Genomic DNA, 19179 nt, shown 5'->3' on the forward strand with positions numbered 1-19179 from the left:
TCCACCAGAGTTGACCCCTTGCTGGTTTATGGTTCCACATCTGCTGAGCACCCTTCTCCCTCGTGAGTGAGCCTGTACTGAGTGTCCTCTGGTTATTTGACCATGAGGGCCATCACCGTTGAGTGCGTTCCTGTCCCCACACACACTTTGAGTAGGGAACACTGAATAACGATCAGGTGGCCAATTGTAAGGCTCCTGTTGAGACCAGCTTGGTGCAGAGCTGGAATGAAATTGGTGCCTTCCTGCCCTGTGCTGCTCGCTGCCACGGTCAACAGGGGAGCACCGTTCACAGAACCCCTAAACCCGAGACGTCCATCTCATCTTCTCCAAAGCTGCTTTTTTCTTTGTTTTTCAGGTGCGGAGGTTGGAATCAGTACGTCGCGGATCCATGCCCGTGGGCCAGTGGGATTGGAGGGTCTGCTGACCACCAAGTGGCTGCTCCGTGGGGAGGGGCAGGTGGTGGGTGACTTTGCAGAGCAAGGCACCATGACCTACATCCACGAAAACCTACCTGTACCCCACAGATTATAAAGTAAATGCTTTCACTTGCTGTAGGCAGAGTCGCAGGGCAGCTGATCACCTCTCGAGCCCTCCCCTCTAACACTCCCAGCAAGTATTTATTGACCATATCACTGTTCCGTGACTGTCAGTCATTGTTTGCCGGTACAGTTTCTTACTAACCTAGATTTACAGGCAGAACCTCTGTGAGTAGCTGTGTACCCTGAGCATCAGGTGAGGGGGAGTCTCCACATGCCCCACTCTGTTGGTTCCCCTCGTCTCTGAATTCTCGATCCTATTGCGTTGTGATGGTGCTCACCTGCAGAGCTACTTCTCTTTGATCAAGCACCAGTGTGATGAAGGGAGGTGATCTTTACAGACAAGTGAATTGATAATTGTGCAATAAGACCACTCCAGGACAAGTTTAATCCAACAGCGGGTTCCACCTGTTAAAGACCAGAGAATTACAGCTTCAAAAAAAAGCATGAAGGTGGGAATGAAAGAGGAAATACCAAATCCCAATCAGGTGGATCGCAACATTGGCACACCTTCCGAAACCATAGTAAATTGGGTCCAGGTATCACACTGACGTGAATACGTCACCACAGGGATTTCTGAAGTTACTTCCTTCATTCAGCCTGTTGCAATAGTGCTTCCCATCAGTGCGTCTGTTGCATTGTTGTCTGAACTGGGCTTTGCCCCACTTTTGTGAACAGCCTGACCTCATGACACGTGGAGAGGTAAAGAAAGGTCAAGTGTCCCCAACCCAGCAACAAGAGACTGGGAACTTAGATAATTAGGGTTAGGTCAGCACAGGTCCAACCCTACAATTGTATTCCTGCACCAGTGTCACCCTCGGGAGATGCAGCACAGCTCCTCTGGACAAGGGTTCAGCGTAAAGCCCTGATGATATTGTGCTAGAGGAGAGAAATTTATCCTACAGCAAACAAAATATAAACCTCATTGTCTCCGACTGGGTTACTTTCCAGATCAGCAGAACCAAAGCAGACTGTGAAGTCAAGTCCACATGGCTCGACGTGACCAGAATGCTCAGTATAAAGCAAACCATCTCATTTTATACTGAGACCAAGAGAGGTTCTAATAAAGTGTTGGGGCTAAGGGTGATTGAGGTCCCAGTAATGATATTGACTGATTTGGCAAGAGAAAGCAGTAAGCCTGGACTTGGGAGCCAAAAAATGTGGAAAAGGTCAACTTCATTAAAACCTTTAAACTGGAGAGGAATGTGTTCCGGTGATGCAGTCGCAGGGTTCTGAACTCCGACCTCTCCAAGTCCAAGTCCAGGTTCCCTTATTTCACGGTTCCCTTAAAGTCCGATATCCATGCCTCGTACTAGGCAGGTGCTAACAAGATTAATGGACGTAAAGTTGGAGACATAGAAGTCCTGTATCAGAGGGGTATAAAGTGACTAGTCCTCCAGTGTCAGTGAAGGCAGGTAACTTGTGCATAATTCGGGTGTAACTGAGAGGGTGATGGAAATATTAATTGAAGCCTCCAGCTCCAGGTGGTGTTACCCCTTCAACTTATGACCTGACTCTTAAATCTGCATTAAACCCTTAAACTCAGGAAGCTTGACCATTCATTGTGGGGGGAGGGGGAGGGGATAACCGGGTTATTACAGGGGCGCGCTGAAGGATAGAACAGATGATGTACAGCTGAATATCCCACTAGATTCACTGCGTTAGTCGCACAATTTTTTTTTATTCGTTCATGGGATGTGGGCAATTAGATGTGACCGGAGCATATCCAGGATCTTGCAGTGGAGAATGGACTCAAAATTAGAACCGGTTTTAGAAGAACACAGACTGTTCCTTCACGACCCACAACTGTTCCAGAATTGAAGAATTCACTCTAACAGGGCACACTTGTGCAGCCCTAGTATAAGAGGCAGTGTAACCACAGAGTTCTTTGAGAGAGTGCGGGCACCAAGATGAGTATTTCAGTCTCACCCACTGGCTGGTCCATTGAAAAGCAGCAGACCCTCGGCCTGATTCTTTGAAGGTTCCCCAAGGACATGAATTCAGTGTGTCCGGAGTGAGAATCCCTCTCGTACTCGTGCGTTTCAAGTACAGGCCCAGCAGGCAGGTCTTGGCCATTTTGGTGAGGAGTTGTTTACCGAATCTTGTAGGATTGATGTGATTTATGGAACGTGGGACTTGAGTTTCTGATGTCAACAGTGGAGTATTTTTCATTTTGTGAAGGGTTTGAGATGATATGTACAGTTGAATTTCTCCGATTGACCTGGGTAATTAAGGTGCATCAGTACATGGAACTGATTTTACCTCCTCCGTTAGAGCATCAAACTGGAACCGGCTTCCCCAGATAACTTAACCAGAGAACTCCTCCTCATGAAGTGGCTGGTTTCTCTGCTGCCTCTCCCTCCTGTTGAGTGTGCACTGACTTTCGGTGATTACTGTAATGGGTTTGTGTGTTTTAGATGTGGTGTGATTTCCACTCTCTAAATTGCAGTAACAATAAATGGTTTTAAAATATTTTGTATTTGTTACAGAATAAACTTTTTGATAAATGTGGATCAGTTGCATCTGTTTAATTGTACAGTGCCGTTTACTGGTCGTCATGTGTCTGCAGTTGTGAGGATTGAAACTTTAGACCTCCAAGTAAATAAAGTACTTCAAGGAAGTAGGACTACAACAACTTGCATTTATATAGTGACTTTAATCAGACAAAAACTGACACTGAGCCAAAGATGGAGATTTTAGGACAGGTGACCAAAAGCTCAGACAAAGAGATAGATTCTAAGGATCATCTTAAAGGAGGTGAGAGAGGCGGAGAGAATTCCAGAGCTTAGGGCCTAGGCAGCTGAAGGCATGGCTGCCAATGGTGGAGCAAGGGGAGTGTGGGATGGACAAGAAGCCAGAATTGGAGGAGCGCAGAGATCTCGGAGGGTTGTAGGGCTAGAGGAGGTTACAGAGATAGGGAGGGGTGCGGGGCTGGAGGAGGTTACAGAGATAGGGAGGTGTGCGGGGCTGGAGGAGGTTACAGAGATAGGGAGGGGGCGAGGCCATGGAGGGATTTGAAAACAAGGATGATAATTTTAAAATTGAGGTGTTCCCGGACTGGGAGCCAATGTGGGTCAGCAAGCACGGGGGTGATGGGAGAACGGGACTTGGTACGAGTTAGGATACGGGCAGCAAAGCTGAGGATGACTAGGACGTGCATGGAAGTTCATGAAAAGTACATTTAAAACCAATATCAAGAAGAACTTCTTTGAATAAAGAGTGACAAAGTTCCACAATCATTATTAATGATTATCCAAGTATGGCACTGGATAAATAATTGGCTCAAAAATAGGAAACAGAATCTATCAATGGCCTTTTTTCAGACTGGAAACTAGTTATAAGTGGAGTATTCCAGTGGTTTTATTGGGATCTTAATAATTTTAATGTGTAATTAATGGCTTAAAGAAGGGAATCCTAAGACAAATCTCCCAATTGGCTGAAGATAAAAAAATAAGTAGGCAATTATTGAGGAAGAGGGAACCTGAGTGAAAAGGTTTTTGATCTTTCAGGGACCTGGGCCAGTAGTTGGCAGATGCAGACAATTGTAAAATCACTGGAGCAAACAATTGAGGGAATATGTTAAACAGCCAATCAACATGCTGATCTGGAAAAAGATGGGCTGCCCATTCCTGGGCTGAGGTTACAGAAGGCACAGCCCCCCATCTTTTTGAGCACCCTTGGGTAAATGCTGTCAGGGCAGCAGCCCAGTCTGTTTTGAGAACACTGATTGTAGCCAGGACGATATCCGCATCCACTTTGACACTTTCAATTTTAGCATCAACCCTATGATGCATTCAATACTGGTAACATCATCTTCAGCAGGGAAGACTGATGGAAAGTAGCCACTCAAAACCTTTGCCATACCCTGGGACATTGTAAATGGTTCCCTCCTCGGGTACTGTCCCCCTCCCTTTCAAAACCCTCATCATCTGACAGTGCAGCCTCCCTCAGTACTTCATTGAAGTGTCTGTCCAAATTGCTCAAGACACAATCGTCTTAAGCTCCCATGACAAACTCCACCAATTCCATCCCCCTCCACCAATTCCAGTTGACCCAGTCCTTTTGCAACCTTGGCACAAGCTGAATTTCTGACCCCATATCCTCTCCATCAGAAAGACCATCTGCTTCCACCTCCATAACATTGCCTGGCTCTGCCCAAACCTCAATCCATTTGCTGCCGAAACCCTTACCATGTCCAGACTTGACTATTCCAATACTCTCCTGGCAGGCCTCCCATTCTCCACCCTCCATAAATTTTAGCTCATCTGAAATTTTGTTGCCTATATCTTTTGTTAGAGATTAAGATTGAGAAATAGTACAGGAAATTGTTCACCTTGCTTCCAGTTTGTAATTAAAATCTTAGAATTAAAAGACTGTAAAGCAATTGAAAGCAATCTGTCTGAACAGATGTTTACAGCTGCCTTTGAGGCCAGATTGCACAGGCTTACATTCAGATTCACTATCACTCCAAACGGGAGACTCAGAATGGCTCCTTTTATGTCTTTCTAACCTTAAATGCAGATGTTTTCTATGCAACTCGAGATCATTCGCAGGTCTGGATTATCTTGATAGACTTAGTACTGGAAAAAATGGGTGAAGGGTTATGGGTACAAAGGCCTATAGATTATGCAGTCTAGAAACAGTATAAATGAGGTGAGCATCTGCCAAATCTCCGCCCACTCACCCAGCCTGTCTATATCCCCTTGCAGGTTTTTCATGCCCTCCTCACTCTCCACTTTCCCTTCCATCTTTGTATCATCTGCAAACTTTGATATGTTACACTCGGTCCCCTCCTCCAAATTGTTAATATAGATTGTAAAGAGTTGGGGACCCAGCACCGAGTCCTGTAAGAATTTTGTATGTTTCAATGAGATCCCCTCTCATTCTTCTAAACTCTAGAGAATACAGGCCTAATCTACTCAATCTGTCCTCATACGACAGTCCCGCCATCCCAGGAATCAGTCTGGTGAACCTTTGTTGCACTCCCTCTATGGCAAGTATATCCTTTCTTAGGTAAGGAGACCAAAATTGCACACAATACTCCAGGTGCAGTCTCACCAAGGCCCTATATAATTGCAGTAAGATATCTTTACTCCTGTACTCAAATCCTCTTGTAATAAAGACCAACATACCATTTGCCTTCCTAATTGCTTGCTGCACCTGCATGTTAGCTTTCAGTGACTCATGTACAAGGACACCCAGGTCCCTTTGAACATCAACATTTCCCAATCTCTCACCATTTAAAAATACTCTGCGTTTCTGTTTTTCCTACCAAAGTGGATAACTTCACATTTTCCCACATTATATTCCATCTGCCATGTTCTTGCCCACTCACTTAGCCTGTCTATATCCCCTTGAAGCCTCTTTGCATCCTCCTCACAACTCACATTCCCACCCAGTTTTGTGTCATCAGCAAACTTGGAAATGTTACATCTGGTCCCCTCATCCAAATCATTGATATAGATTGTGAATAGCTGGGACCCAAGCACTGATCCCTGCTGTACCCCACTAGTCAGTCTGCCACCTGAAAAAAAAACATTTATTCCTACTCTCTGTTTTCTGCCTGTTAACCAATTCTCAATCCATGCCAATATATTACCCCCAATTCCACGTGCTCGAACTTTGTTCACCAACCTCCTGTGTGGGACCTTATTGAAAGCCTTCTGAAAATCCAAATACACCTCATCCACTGGTTCCCCCTTATCTACTCTACTAGTTTCAAAGAACTCCAGTAGGTTTGTCAAACATGATTTCCCCTTCATAAATCCATGTTGACTCTGTTGAATCCTGTTGATATTTTCGAAGTGTTCTGTTATCACATCCTTTATAATAGATTCTAGCATTTTCCCTCCGACTGATGATAGACTAACCGGTCTGTAATTCCCTGTTTTCTCTCTCCCTCCCTCCTTTTTTAAATAGTGGGGTTACATTTGCCACCCTCCAATCTGCAGGAACCGTTCCAGAATCTATAGAATTTTGGAAGATGATCACCAATGCATCCACTATCTCTGTCGCCACCTCTTTCAAACCCTGGGATACAGATCATCAGGTCCCTGGGATTTATCGACTTTCAGTCCCATTAGTTTCTCTAGCACAAATTTTTTTACGAATACTAATTTCTTTCAGTTCCTTTATTGTGGCCAGACCCTTGGTTAGGTTGAATGTGGAGGCTGGTGGGGTGGAAGGTGAAGATAAGGGGGACCCGCCCATGGTTCTGGGGGGAGGGGAGGAGAGAGAGAGACGGGGGGGAGGGGAGGGGAGGAGGTTGCCGGGAGTTGTAGTTTGCACACCCTAAAACTCCATGTCCCAGCAGGCCCTGCGCCGCAGTTCGCGGGGGTTGCCGGGAGATGTAGGCCGCCCGCTGGGACTGCAGCTCCCAGCAGCCCCCGCGGCGCGCAGGCGCAGTGCCGGCGGTCCGGCCCATGGTTTGCTGTGCGGAGCGATGTCGCGATCCGAGGAGGAGATGGAGTTCGGGCGGGTTCCCGGGGTCGGACAGTCGCAGCAGCTCGGCCGGCAACAGCGACCTGGAGTCCTGGCAGGAGGAGGGCGACGAGTCCTCGGAGGGAGCAGAAGGGCAAGATGAGGTAAAGTGAGCTCGAAGGCGGCTGAGAGGCGCCGGGTCCCGGGTCCCCCTCGGGGCGGGGGGTGACCCTCAGGTTCGGGTCCGGGCCCCGGGGAGGGGGTGACCCTCGGGTCCGGGCCCCAGGGGCGGGGGGGACCCTCGGGTCCGGGCTCGGGCCCCGGGGAGGGGGTGACCCTCGGGTCCGGGCCCCAGGGGCGGGGGGACCCTCGGGTCCGGGCTCGGGCCCCGGGGAGGGGGGTGACCCTCGGGTCCGGGCCCCAGGGGCGGGGGGACCCTCGGGTCCGGGCTCGGGCCCCGGGGAGGGGGTGACCCTCGGGTCCGGTCCCCAGGGGCGGGGGGGACCCTCGGGTCCGGGCTCGGGCCCCGGGGAGGGGGTGACCCTCGGGTCCGGTCCCCAGGGGCGGGGGGGACCCTCGGGTCCGGGCTCGGGCCCCGGGGAGGGGGTGACCCTCGGGTCCGGGCTCGGGCCCCGGGGAGGGGGTGACTCTCGGGCCCGCCGTTTCCCGCACTTTCCCAGCGCTGCGCTCTGTTTTGGTGAGAGCGCGGGGGTTGCCGGGATACAGGAGGTTTATACAGTGCGCATGTGCGGGCCGCCAATTGTCCAGCACGCGGAGGCTGTCAATCAACAGGAGGCGGGGCAAAGAGGCAGTAACCATGGTGATGGGCTGTGTGTGGGGGGGGCGTGTCCCACTCGGTCAACAGAGGTTTGGCCGTAGATCAGCCCCTCCCCCCCCCAACTCCCCCCCCGCCCTCCTACTCTACCCCCCCCCCCTCCTACTCCCCCCCCTCCCCCCCCCCCCCTTCCCCCCCCCCTCCCCCCCCCCCCTTCCCCCCCCTCCCCCCCCCCCTTCCCCCCCCCCTCCCCCCCCCTTCCCCCCCCCCCTCCCCCCCCCTCCCCTTCCTCTCCCCCTTCCCCTCCCCCTCCCCTTCCCCTCACCCTCCTATTCCCCCCCAACCCCCCTCACCCACGGAGACAAGCCACTGTAATAGGGGAGAATCACGCTCTGAATGTAATCGCAGGTGAGTACTCCGTGTATTCTAGCATTGACCAGTAGAGTGTCCACTTCAGGAAAGTGATGAGGGAGTCACTGGGGGCAGGAAAGTGCCAGGGGTCTCAGAGAGGAGCACATCTGCAGAGGTGCAACCCCTAGGACCGGGAGGGGAGGGGAGGGGAGGCGGTGGGGTTCACACCCAGGTCACGGTGTCGGTGCAGTTTTGTGCTATTCATATTTCGAGGTTGACAGTGGATTGAGGAGGTGCCTGTGTTTATATCAGCAAGGCAGGTAAAATGGGAAATTTGATGAAACAAATCGTTAAATAAATGGATGCCTCGTCTAGGGATAATGAATGAAATATTTTGGGGTATTATGATGTCGTTACACATCTGTAATAACACCAGCTTGGCTTGCGAGTGATTTGAACTGTTGGAAGTGAGAGCAGGTTTTGCCAGAGCCAGTGTCGGTTGGCTGTCCAAACTTGAAGCAAGCCATGAGTAATTGGCTCGGTTCACTTGGTGCAATTTAAATGCTCCAGGGCTGAGCTGGAATGGCTCCTAGTGCTGCGAACAAATGCTGCAGCACAAGGCTTTTGTGAAGCAGCAGGAGCTCATGTCAGTGATCCATTTACCAGGCTGTGAGGGAAGCACTGAGAGGATTTCTTATCTTTACAGCAGAGTATTTGTCTGGCAGACGTGAATCCGTACATCCTGTGTCCCATCTGTGGAGGCTACTTCATTGATGCAACTACCATCACAGAATGCCTGCACACGTGTAAGTACAGTTACACACATACAAGGTGCTGACACGGGAGGGCAGTTACCTGCACCCATTGTTTTACCCGTTGACGGGGCCTGTCCCGTTATGCTGTGTAAAAGGAAGATCTTGTAGTTATTTTGCACCGTACCAAGTTTCAGACACATCCCAAAGTGCTTCATATAAAATTACATTGTGCAGTTACTGTGACGTGGGTAAATGCAGCATGATTTTGCAGACTTCAAGCTTACACATAGGAACAGAAAGAGGCCATTCAGCCCCTCGAGCCTGCTCTGCCATTCAATTAGATCATGGTTGATCTGCACCACAGCTCAGTTTACCCGACTTTGCTCCATGTCCATTGATACCCTTAGCTAACAAAAATCTATCGATCTCAGTCTTGAAAGCTCCAATTGTCCTCAGAATCCACAGTGTTTGGGGGAAGAGAGTTCCAGATTTCCACTGCCCTTTGTGTGAAAAAAGGCTTCCTGATTCCACCCCTGAATGGCCTGGCTCTAATTTTAAGATTATGCCCCCTTGTTCTGGACTCCCCCACCAGAGGAAATAGTTTCTCCTATTTCACCCCGCCCGCCCCGGGGTCACCGACGGGGGTTCACCCCGCCCGCCCCGGGGTCACCGACGGGGGTTCACCCCGCCCGCCCCGGGGTCACCAACAGGGGTTCACCCCGCTAGACGTAGGATCTAGTGATGGAGGGGCCTCAGCCAGGCAACAGGCTATTTTAGATCTTGTATTGTATAATGAGACAACATTGATTAGTAATCTCACAATAAAGGATCCTCTGGGGAAGAGTGATCATAATGTGATAGAATTTCGCATTCAGTTTGAGAGTGAAGTACTTAAGTCCGAAACTAGAGTCTTAAACTTAAATAAAGCCAATTACATAGGTATGAGGGGCGAGTTGGCTAAGGTTGATTGGGAAATTAAATTAAAGGGTATGATGGTTGAAAAGCAACAAATATACATTCCATTGAGAAATAAAAACTCCACGGGAAAAATGATCCACCTGTCGCTAACTAAAGAAGTTAAGGAGAGAATTAGATTGAAAGAAGAGGCCTATAATGTTGCCAAGAGTAGTAAGCCTGAGGATTGGGAGAGTTTTAGAAACCAGCAAAACACGACCAAGAAGCTGATAAAACGGGAGAAAATAGAATATGAGAGTAAACTAGCAAGAAATATAAAAACGGATTGTAAGAGCTTCTACAAGTATGTAAAAAGGAAGAGTAGCAAAAGTAAATGTTGGCTCTTTTGAGGTTGAGACAAGAGAAATTATAATGGGGAATAAGGAATTGGCAGAGATGTTAAATATATATTTTGTATCTGTCTTCACAGTGGAAGACACAAAAAGCACACCAGAAATAATGGGAACCAAGGGGCTAATGAGAGTGAGGAACTTAAATAATTATCAGTAGAGAAAAAGTACTTGAGAAACTAATGGGACTAAAAGCCGATAAATCCCCTGGACCCGATGGCCTACATCGAAGGGTTGTAAAAGAGGTGACTGCAGAGATAGTGGAAGCACTGGTTATGATCTTCCAAAATTCCCTAGATTCTGGAACGGTCCCATGGATTGGAAGGTAGCAAATGTAGCCCCGCTATTCAAGAAAGGAGGGAGAGAGATAACAAGGAACTACAGGCCAGTTAGCCTGACATCAGCCGTCGGGAAAATGCTGGAATCCATTATTAAGGAAGTGGTAACAGGGCACTTAGAAAATCATAATATGATTAGGCAGAGTCAACATGGTTTTATGAAAGGGAAATCGTGTTTGACAAATCTGTTCGTTTTTTTGAGGCTGTAACTAGCAGGGTAGATAAAGGGGAACCGGTGGATGTAGTATATTTGGATTTTCAAAAGGAATTTGATAAGATGCCACATAAAAGATTTTTACGCAAGATAAGGGCTCATGGATAGAGGATTGGTTGATGGACAGAAAACAGAGAGTAGGGATAAACGGGTCATTCTCAGGCTGGCAGGCTGTAACTAGTGGGATATCGCAAGGATCAATGATTGGGCCTCAGCTATTTACAATCTATATAGAATCATAGAATCACAGAAGTTTACAACACGGAAACAGGCCCTTCGGCCCAACATGTCCATGTCGCCCAGTTTATACCACTAAGCTAGTCCCAATTGCCTGCACTTGGCCCATATCCCTCTATACCCATCTTACTCATGTAACTGTCCAAATGCTTTTTAAAAGACAAAATTGTACCCGCCTCCACTACTGCCTCTGGCAGCTCGTTCCAGACACTCACCACCCTTTGAGTGAAAAAATTGCCCCTCTGGACCCTTTTGTATCTCTCCCCTCTCACCTTAAATCTATGCCCCCTCGTTATAGACTCCCCTACCTTTGGGAAAAGATTTTGACTATCTACCTTATCTATGCCCCTCATTATTTTATAGACTTCAATAAGATCACCCCTTAACTTCCTACTCTCCAGGGAAAAAAGTCTCAGTCTATCCAACCTCTCCCTATAAGTCAAACCATCAAGTCCCGGTAGCATCCTAGTAAATCTTTTCTGCACTCTTTCTAGTTTAATAATATCCTTTCTATAATAGGGTGACCAGAACTGTACACAATATTCCAAGTGTGGCCTTACTAATGTCTTGTACAACTTCAACAAGACATCCCAACTCCTGTATTCAATGTTCTGACCAATGAAACCAAGCAAGCCGAATGCCTTCTTCACCACCCTATCCACCTGTGACTCCACTTTCAAGGAGCTATGAATCTGTACTCCTAGATCTCTTTGTTCTATAACTCTCCCCAACGCCCTACCATTAACGGAGTAGGTCCTGGCCCGATTCGATCTACCAAAATGCATCACCTCACATTTATCTAAATTAAACTCCATCTGCCATTCATCGGCCCACTGGCCCAATTTATCAAGATCCCGTTGCAATCCTAGATAACCTTCTTCACTGTCCACAATGCCACCAATCTTGGTGTCATCTGCAAACTTACTAACCATGCCTCCTAAATTCTTATCCAAATCATTAATATAAATAACAAATAACAGCGGACCCAGCACCGATCCCTGAGGCACACCGCTGGTCACAGGTCTCCAGTTTGAAAAACAACCCTCTACAACCACCCTCTGTCTTCTGTCGTCAATCCAATTTTATATCCAGTTGGCTACCTCACCTTGGATCCCGTGAGATTTAACCTTATGTAACAACCTACCATGCGGTACCTTGTCAAAGGCTTTGCTAAAGTCCATGTAGACCACGTCTACTGCACAGCCCTCATCTATCTTCTTGGTTACCCCTTCAAATTCGTGAGACATGATTTTCCTCTCACAAAACCATGCTGACTGTTCCTAATCAGTCCCTGCCTCTCCAAATGCCCGTAGACCCTGTCTCTCAGAATACCCTCTAACAACTTACCCACCACAGATGTCAGGCTCACTGGTCTGTAGTTCCCAGGCTTTTCCCTGCCGCCCTTCTTAATTATATTCTATATTAATGACTTGGATGAAGGTATCGAGTGTAATGTTTCCGAGCTTGCTGACGGTACAAAGCTAGGTGGGAAAGTAAGCTGTGAGGAGGACACAAAGAGTCTGCAAAGGGATATAGACAGGTTTTTTTTTTATTCGTTCACGGGATGTGGGTGTCGCTGGCAAGGCCGGCATTTATTGCCCATCCCTAATTGCCCTTGAGAAGGTGGTGGTGAGCCGCCTTCTTGAGCGAGATTTTACAACTGAGTGGCTTGCTAGGCCATTTCAGAGGGCAATTAAGAATCAACCACATTGCTGTGGGTCTGGAGTCACATATAGGCCAGACCGGGTAAGGGCGGCAGGTTTCCTTCCCTAAAGGACATTAGTGAACCAGATGGGTTTTTACGACAATCCGGTAGTTTCATGGCCATCATCACTGATACTAGTATTTTAATTCCAGATTTTTATTTAATTAATTGAATTTAAATTCGCCAGCTGCCGTGGCGGGATTTGAACTCATGGAGTTGGGTATTCTGCGGCGAGTGACTCACCTCCTGACACCCCAAAGCCTTTCCACCATCTACAAGGCAGGAATCAGGAGTGTGATGGAATACTTTCCACTTGCCTGGATGAGTGCAGCTCCAACAACACTCAAGAAGCTTGACACCATCCAGGACCATGAGACCAAAAGAGATGGGAATAGGAGAAGGCCATTCGGCCCTTCGAGCCTGCTCCGCCATTTAGTGAGATCATGGCTGATCTGATTTTTACCTCAACTCCACTTTCCCGCCCTTTCCCCATATCCTTTGACTCCCTTGCTGATCAAAAATTTGTCTAACTCAGCCTTGAATGTATTCAATGACTCAGCCTCCACAGCTTTTTGGGGTAAAGAATTCCAAAGATTCACGACCCTCTGGGAGAAGAAATTCCACCTCATTTCCGTCTTAAACGGGTGACCCCTTGTTCTGAGACTATGCCCCCTAGTTTTAGACTCCCCCATGAGGGGTAACATCCTCTCAGCACCAACCCTGTCGAGTCCCCTCAGAATCTTGTATGTTTCAATAAGATCGCTTCTCATTCTTCTAAACTCCAATGAGTACAGACCCAACCTGTTCAATCTTTCCTCATAAGACAACCCTTCCATACCCGGAATCAACCTCGTGAACCTTCTCTGAACTGCCTCCAATGCAAGTATGTCCTTCCTTAAATAAGGGCACCAGAACTGTACGCAGTACTCCAGGTGTGGTCTCACCAGCACCCTGTACAGTTGTAGCATGACTTCCCTGCTTTTATACTCCATCCCTCTAGAAATAAAGGCCAATATTCCGTTTGCCTTCCGGATTACCTGCTGCACCTGTACGTGACTTTTTGTGTTCCATGTACGAGGACGCCCAGATCCCTCTGTACCGCAGCATTTTGTAGTATTTCTCCATTCAAATAATATTTTGCTTTTTAATTTTTCGTCCCAAAGTGGATGACTTCACATTTTCCCACATTATATTCCATCTGCCAAATTTTTGCCCATTCACTTAACCTGTCAATATCCCTTTGCAGACACTTTGTGTCCTCATCGCAACTTGTTTTTCCACCTATCTTTGTATCATCAGCAAATTTGGCCACAAGACACTCTGTTCCTTCATCCAAGTCATTGATATATATTGTAAATAGTTGAGGCCCCAGCACCGAGCCCTTCGGCACCCCACGAGTTACAGATTGCCATTTTGAAAATGACCCTTTTATCCCGATTCTTTGTTTTCTGTTAGTTAGCCAATCCTCTATCCATGCCAGTATATTACCCCCAACACCATGAGTTCTTATCTTGTGCAGTAATCTTTTATGTGGCACCTTATCGAATGCTTTTTAGAAATCCAAATATACTGCATCCATTGGTTCCCCTTTATCCACCCTGCCCGTTACTTCCTCAAAGAACTCTAATAAATTTGTCCGACATTATTTCCCTTCATAAAACCATGTTGACTCTCCTTGATTGTATTATGAGTCTCCAAATGTCCTGCTACTACTTCCTTAATAATGGATTCTAGCATTTTCCCAATGACAGATGTTAGGCTAACTGGTCTATAGTCACCTGCTTTCTGTCTCACTCCCTTCTTGAATAGGGGTGTTATGTTTGTGGTTTTCCAATCCACTGTGACCTTTCCAGAATCTAGTGAATTCTGGAAGATTACAACCAATGCATCCACTATCTCTGTAGCCACTTCCTTTAAGACCCTCTGATGCAATCCATCAGGTCCAGGGGACTTGTCAGCCTTTAGACCCATTAGTTTACCTCACACTTTTTCTCCAGTGATAGTGATTGTTTTTAGTTCCTCCCTCCCCTTTGCCCCTTGTTTTTCTACTATTATTGGTATGTTATTAGTGTCTTCTACTGTGAAGACAGATACAAAATATTTGTTCCATTTCTCTGCCATTTCCTTGTTTTCCATTATTATTTCCCCAGTCTCATCCTCTAAGGGACCAATGTTTACTTTAGCTACCCTCTTCCTTTTTATATACTTGTACAAGCTTTTACTGTCAGTTTTTATATTTCTTGCTAGTTTACTCTCATCATATATTTTCTCCCTCTTTATTATTCTTTTAGTCATCCTTTGCTGGTTTTTAAAGTTTTCCCAATCTTCAGGCTTACCAGTAATCTTTGCCATGTTGTATGCTTTTTCTTTTAATCTGATACCATCCTTTACTTCCTTAGTTAGCCATGGTCGGTTCACCCTTTTTGTGGAGTCTTTCCTCCTCACAGGGATATATTTTTGTTGCGGGTCATAAAATATCTTTTTAAATGTTTGCCACTGCTTATCCACCATCAAACCATCTAATCTGTTTACCCAGTCCACTTTAGCCAATTCCGCCCTCATTCCTTTATAATTGCCCTTATTCAAGTTTAACACAGTAGTTTCAGACCCAAGATCCTCGCTCTCAAACTGGATGTGAAATTCTATCATGTTATGATCACTGCTTCCCAAGGGATCCTTTACTTTGAGATCATTAATTAATCCTGTTTCATTACCCATTACCAGATCCAAAATGGCCTGATCCCTGGTTGGTTCCCCGACGTATTGGTCTAAGAAACAGTCCCTAATACACTCTATGAACTCCTCCTCAGGGCTATTTTTGTCAATTTGATTTGTCCAATCTATGTGAAAGTTAAAATCGGCCATGATTATTGCATTACCGTTTTTACAAGCGCCCCTTATTTCCTGATTAATATTTTGTCCTACAGTGTAGCTACTGTTAGGGGGCCTATATACTACTCCCACCAGTGATTTCTTTCCCTTGCTATTTCTCACCTCCACCAAAATTGATTGGACATCTTGATCTTCTGAGCCGAGATCATTTCTCACTATTATACCAATTTCATCCTTTATTAACAGAGCTACCCCACCACCTTTACCTTTTTTCCTATCCTTACGAAATGTTAAATAACCCTGAATATTTAGCTCCCAACCTTGGTCACCTTGTAACCACGTCTCTGTAATGGCCACAAGATCATTCCCATTTGTTTCTACCTGTGCCGTCAATTCATCTATCTTATTACGAATGCTGCGCGCATTCAGATAAAGAACCTTTAATTTTGTCTTTTTACCATTCTTTCCTACCCCTGCCCCATTTGCTAGTGCACTCTTATGTTTGTACGCTCTGTTCCTTCCTGACACACTCTGTTTATCATAACCCCCATCACTTTCCTGTACTACTTCCTTGTCTTTTCTCTATCAATCTAAACTTCACCCCACCTGAGCCCTCCCTCGCTCTATTTAGTTTAAAGCCTTCTCTACCGCCCTAGTTGTTCGATTTGCCAGAACACTGGTCCCAGCATGGTTCAGGTGAAGCCCGTCCCAACGGAACAGCTCCCTCTTTCCCCAGTACTGGTGCCAGTGCCCCATGAATCGAAACCCACTTCTCCCACACCCAATCTTTGAGCCACGCATTCATCTCTCTGATCTGATTTACCCTGTGCCAATTTGCTCGTGGCTCAGGTAATAATCCGGAGATTATCACCTTTGTGGTTCTGCTTTTTAATTTAGTCCCTCGCTGCTCAAACTCACTCAGCAGAACCTCTTTCAAGCCTGCTTGATTGGCACCCCATCCACCACCCTAAACATTCACTCCCTTCACCACCGGCGCACAGTGGCTGCAGTGTGTACCATCCACAGGATGCACTGCAGCAACTCACCAAGGCTTCTTCGACAGCACCTCCCAAACCCGCGACCTCTACCACCTAGAAGGACAAGAGCAGCTGGCACATGGGAACACCACCTGCACGTTCCCCTCCAAGTCACACATCATCCCGACTTGGAAATATATCGCCGTTCCTTCATCGTCACTGGCTCAAAGTCCTGGAACTCCCTTCCTAACAGCACTGTGGGAGAACCTTCACCACACGGACTGCAGCGGTTCAAGAAGGCGGCTCACCACCACCCTCTCAAGGGCAATTAGGGATGGGCAATAAATGCTGGCCTTGCCAGCGACGCCCACAAGGAATATATTTTAAAAAATTTCAAGGCTGTGATGGATATAGATTTTTGGACTCTAGGGGAATTAAGGGATATGGGGATCGGGCGGGAAAGTGGAGTTGAGGTTCAAGGTCAGCCATGATCTGATTGAATGATGGAGCAGGCTTGAGGGGCCGAATGGCCTACTCCTGCTCCTATTTCTGATGTTCATTTGTTCTTACGTTACTCGGGGTTACAGACAGCTACAAAGTTCACAATTTTGAAATTGCAATGGGTGCACTGGATTTTCCTCTTGCTGTCAGTGTCGCTGGGATTTATTCTTTTGATTGTCAATAACTTTCTTCAGTGCAGATTTTGTTTCATTGTGAAATTCCTCCCTTATGTCTCTGCAGTCTGTAAGAGTTGTATTGTGAAACATTTTGACTACAGCAACCGATGTCCAAAGTGTAACGTTATTGTCCATCAGACACAACCGCTGTACAACATAAGGTGAGCGGGGGGAGGGGGCGGGGCGCGCGGGGAGGGGGCGCGGGGCGCTCGGGGAGGGGGGCGGGGCGCTCGGGGAGGAGGGGAGGGGGGCGGGGCGCTCGGGGAGGGGGGCGGGGCGCTCGGGGAGGAGGGGAGGGGGCGGGGCATTCGGTGAGGGGGCGGGGCGCTCGGGGGGGGAGGGGGCGGGGGGGGAGGGGGCGGGGCGCTTGGCGAGGGGGCGGGGAGCAGGGGGAGGGGGAGGGGCGCTCGGGAGCAGGGGGAGGGGCGCTCGGGGAGGGGGAGGGGCGATCGGTGAGCGGGGAGGGGGCAGGTCGGGCATGGAGGGGGAGGGCCTTCCTGAATGGCCCGGCTTTAATTTTAAGATTATTCCCCCTTGTTCTGGATTCCCCACCAGAGGAAATAGTTTCTCTATTTACCCAATCGAATCCCTTTATCATTTTAAACACCCCGATTAATCACCCCTCAACCTTCTAAACTCAAGGGAGCACAAACCGCGTTTATACAAACCCGTCTTCATAATTTAACCCTTTAAACCCCAGTATTATTCCGGTGATTCTGCACTGTGCCCCCTCCTATATCCCTCCTGACGAGTGGTCCCCGGAACTGAACTCAGTTCTCCAGATGGGGTCTGACCAAGGCTCAGTTTCACTTCCTCCCCTTTCAATTCCAACCCTCTTTTGTTAAAGACCAATATTCCATTAACCTTTTTGATTACTTTTTGTATTTGTGCACTAGCTTTCAGTCACTTCATGGACATCCAAATCCCTTTACACTTCCACAGCTCCTAGTCTCTCATCATTAAGAAAATATTCCAATTTTACTTTCTCAGATCCAAAGTGGATGACCTCACACTTTCCCACATTGAACTCCATCTGCCATAGTTTTGTCCACTCAGTCATTTGTGATTAATGTGTAATTCTGTGTTTTTGTTTTTTTCCAGACTGGACAGAAAATTACAAGATATAGTTTACAAGCTCGTGCCCAACCTAGAAAGCAGTAAGTGATGGTGATCGCACAGAACGAGCTGTCATGAACATTGTCTTGTTTTTCTCTGACAGTCAAGGGCAGAATGCGTGCTCCCAGCCGCAGTCCCCACTGAGCACGTACGCACAGGACAGAACAGTTCTCCGGTTCAGCCTGCTCACTTTGTGGGAAATGGAAATGTCAGAACGATGCAGTAAAGGTGCTCGTTGCTGTCTGGTTAGGGTCGGGGATGCATTGTCAGATTAAACAACAGAGAAGCTCTGTATTGTCTCCAGACAGTGTCACACTGGACCTGGGTATGAAGATGCTATTGATGTATATCGAAGAAAGCTTGATGTCCCCCTGCACTGCAGTCATCCTGTGCTCCCCATCTTCAGGAGAGGCCAGGCTGGCCCTTTAGTTGTAGTGTTTAGAGGGGGGGGGTGGGAGGAAGGGGTTGGTCGGCCGGTCGCGGTGTGGGCGGCCGGCCGGCCCCGGGGTCGCGGTGTGGGCGGCCGGCCGGCCCCGGGGTCGCGGTGTGGGCGGCCGGCCGGCCCCGGGGTCGCGGTGTGGGCGGCCGGCCGGCCCCGGGGTCGCGGTGTGGGCGGCCGGCCGGCCCCGGGGTCGCGGTGTGGCCGGCCGGCCGGCCCCGGGGTCGCGGTGTGGGCGGCCGGCCGGCCCCGGGGTCGCGGTGTGGGCGGCCGGCCGGCCCACACATCACAGTGCGATGGAGCTCTCTGCCCTTTGGGGGTGCTGTACTCCTGATCTGCGGTTGCTGTTGGCTCCCTGCCTATTTCTCTCCGCCCACGGCTGGGTTCCCAGGCTGATTATACTCCCTGTAGATGTCCTTTGAGAGCAGCAGCAGCCTGGCAGCAGGTCTCACTCAATTTGAAGGTTTTGGAGAACAAATGACTAATTATCAAAAAGTAAAGAG

General features: G+C 48.1%; 2 protein-coding genes across 9 annotated transcripts in view; both read left to right on the plus strand.

Moving 5' to 3' along the window:
* aldh18a1 (aldehyde dehydrogenase 18 family, member A1) overlaps positions 1–3047 on the plus strand; it is a 57993-nt gene extending 54946 nt beyond the window's left edge. For all 8 annotated transcript variants that reach the window (XM_068001937.1, XM_068001936.1, XM_068001943.1 and 5 more), the window contains one exon: positions 356–3047. In XM_068001937.1, the coding sequence (XP_067858038.1) occupies positions 356–531 (176 nt within the window). In that variant the 3' untranslated portion in view covers positions 532–3047. The remainder of the gene's footprint in view (positions 1–355) is intronic.
* A 3916-nt stretch (positions 3048–6963) lies between these two features.
* LOC137339897 (polycomb group RING finger protein 6-like) overlaps positions 6964–19179 on the plus strand; it is an 84656-nt gene continuing 72440 nt past the window's right edge. Inside the window, 5 exon segments of the mRNA XM_068001944.1 lie at positions 6964–7008; positions 7010–7120; positions 8789–8888; positions 17186–17282; positions 18223–18278. Of these exon segments, the coding sequence (XP_067858045.1) occupies positions 6979–7008; positions 7010–7120; positions 8789–8888; positions 17186–17282; positions 18223–18278 (394 nt within the window). The 5' untranslated portion in view covers positions 6964–6978.

Source organism: Heptranchias perlo, chromosome 21 (genome assembly GCF_035084215.1).
Source record: "Heptranchias perlo isolate sHepPer1 chromosome 21, sHepPer1.hap1, whole genome shotgun sequence".
NCBI classification, from domain to species: Eukaryota; Metazoa; Chordata; class Chondrichthyes; order Hexanchiformes; family Hexanchidae; genus Heptranchias; species Heptranchias perlo.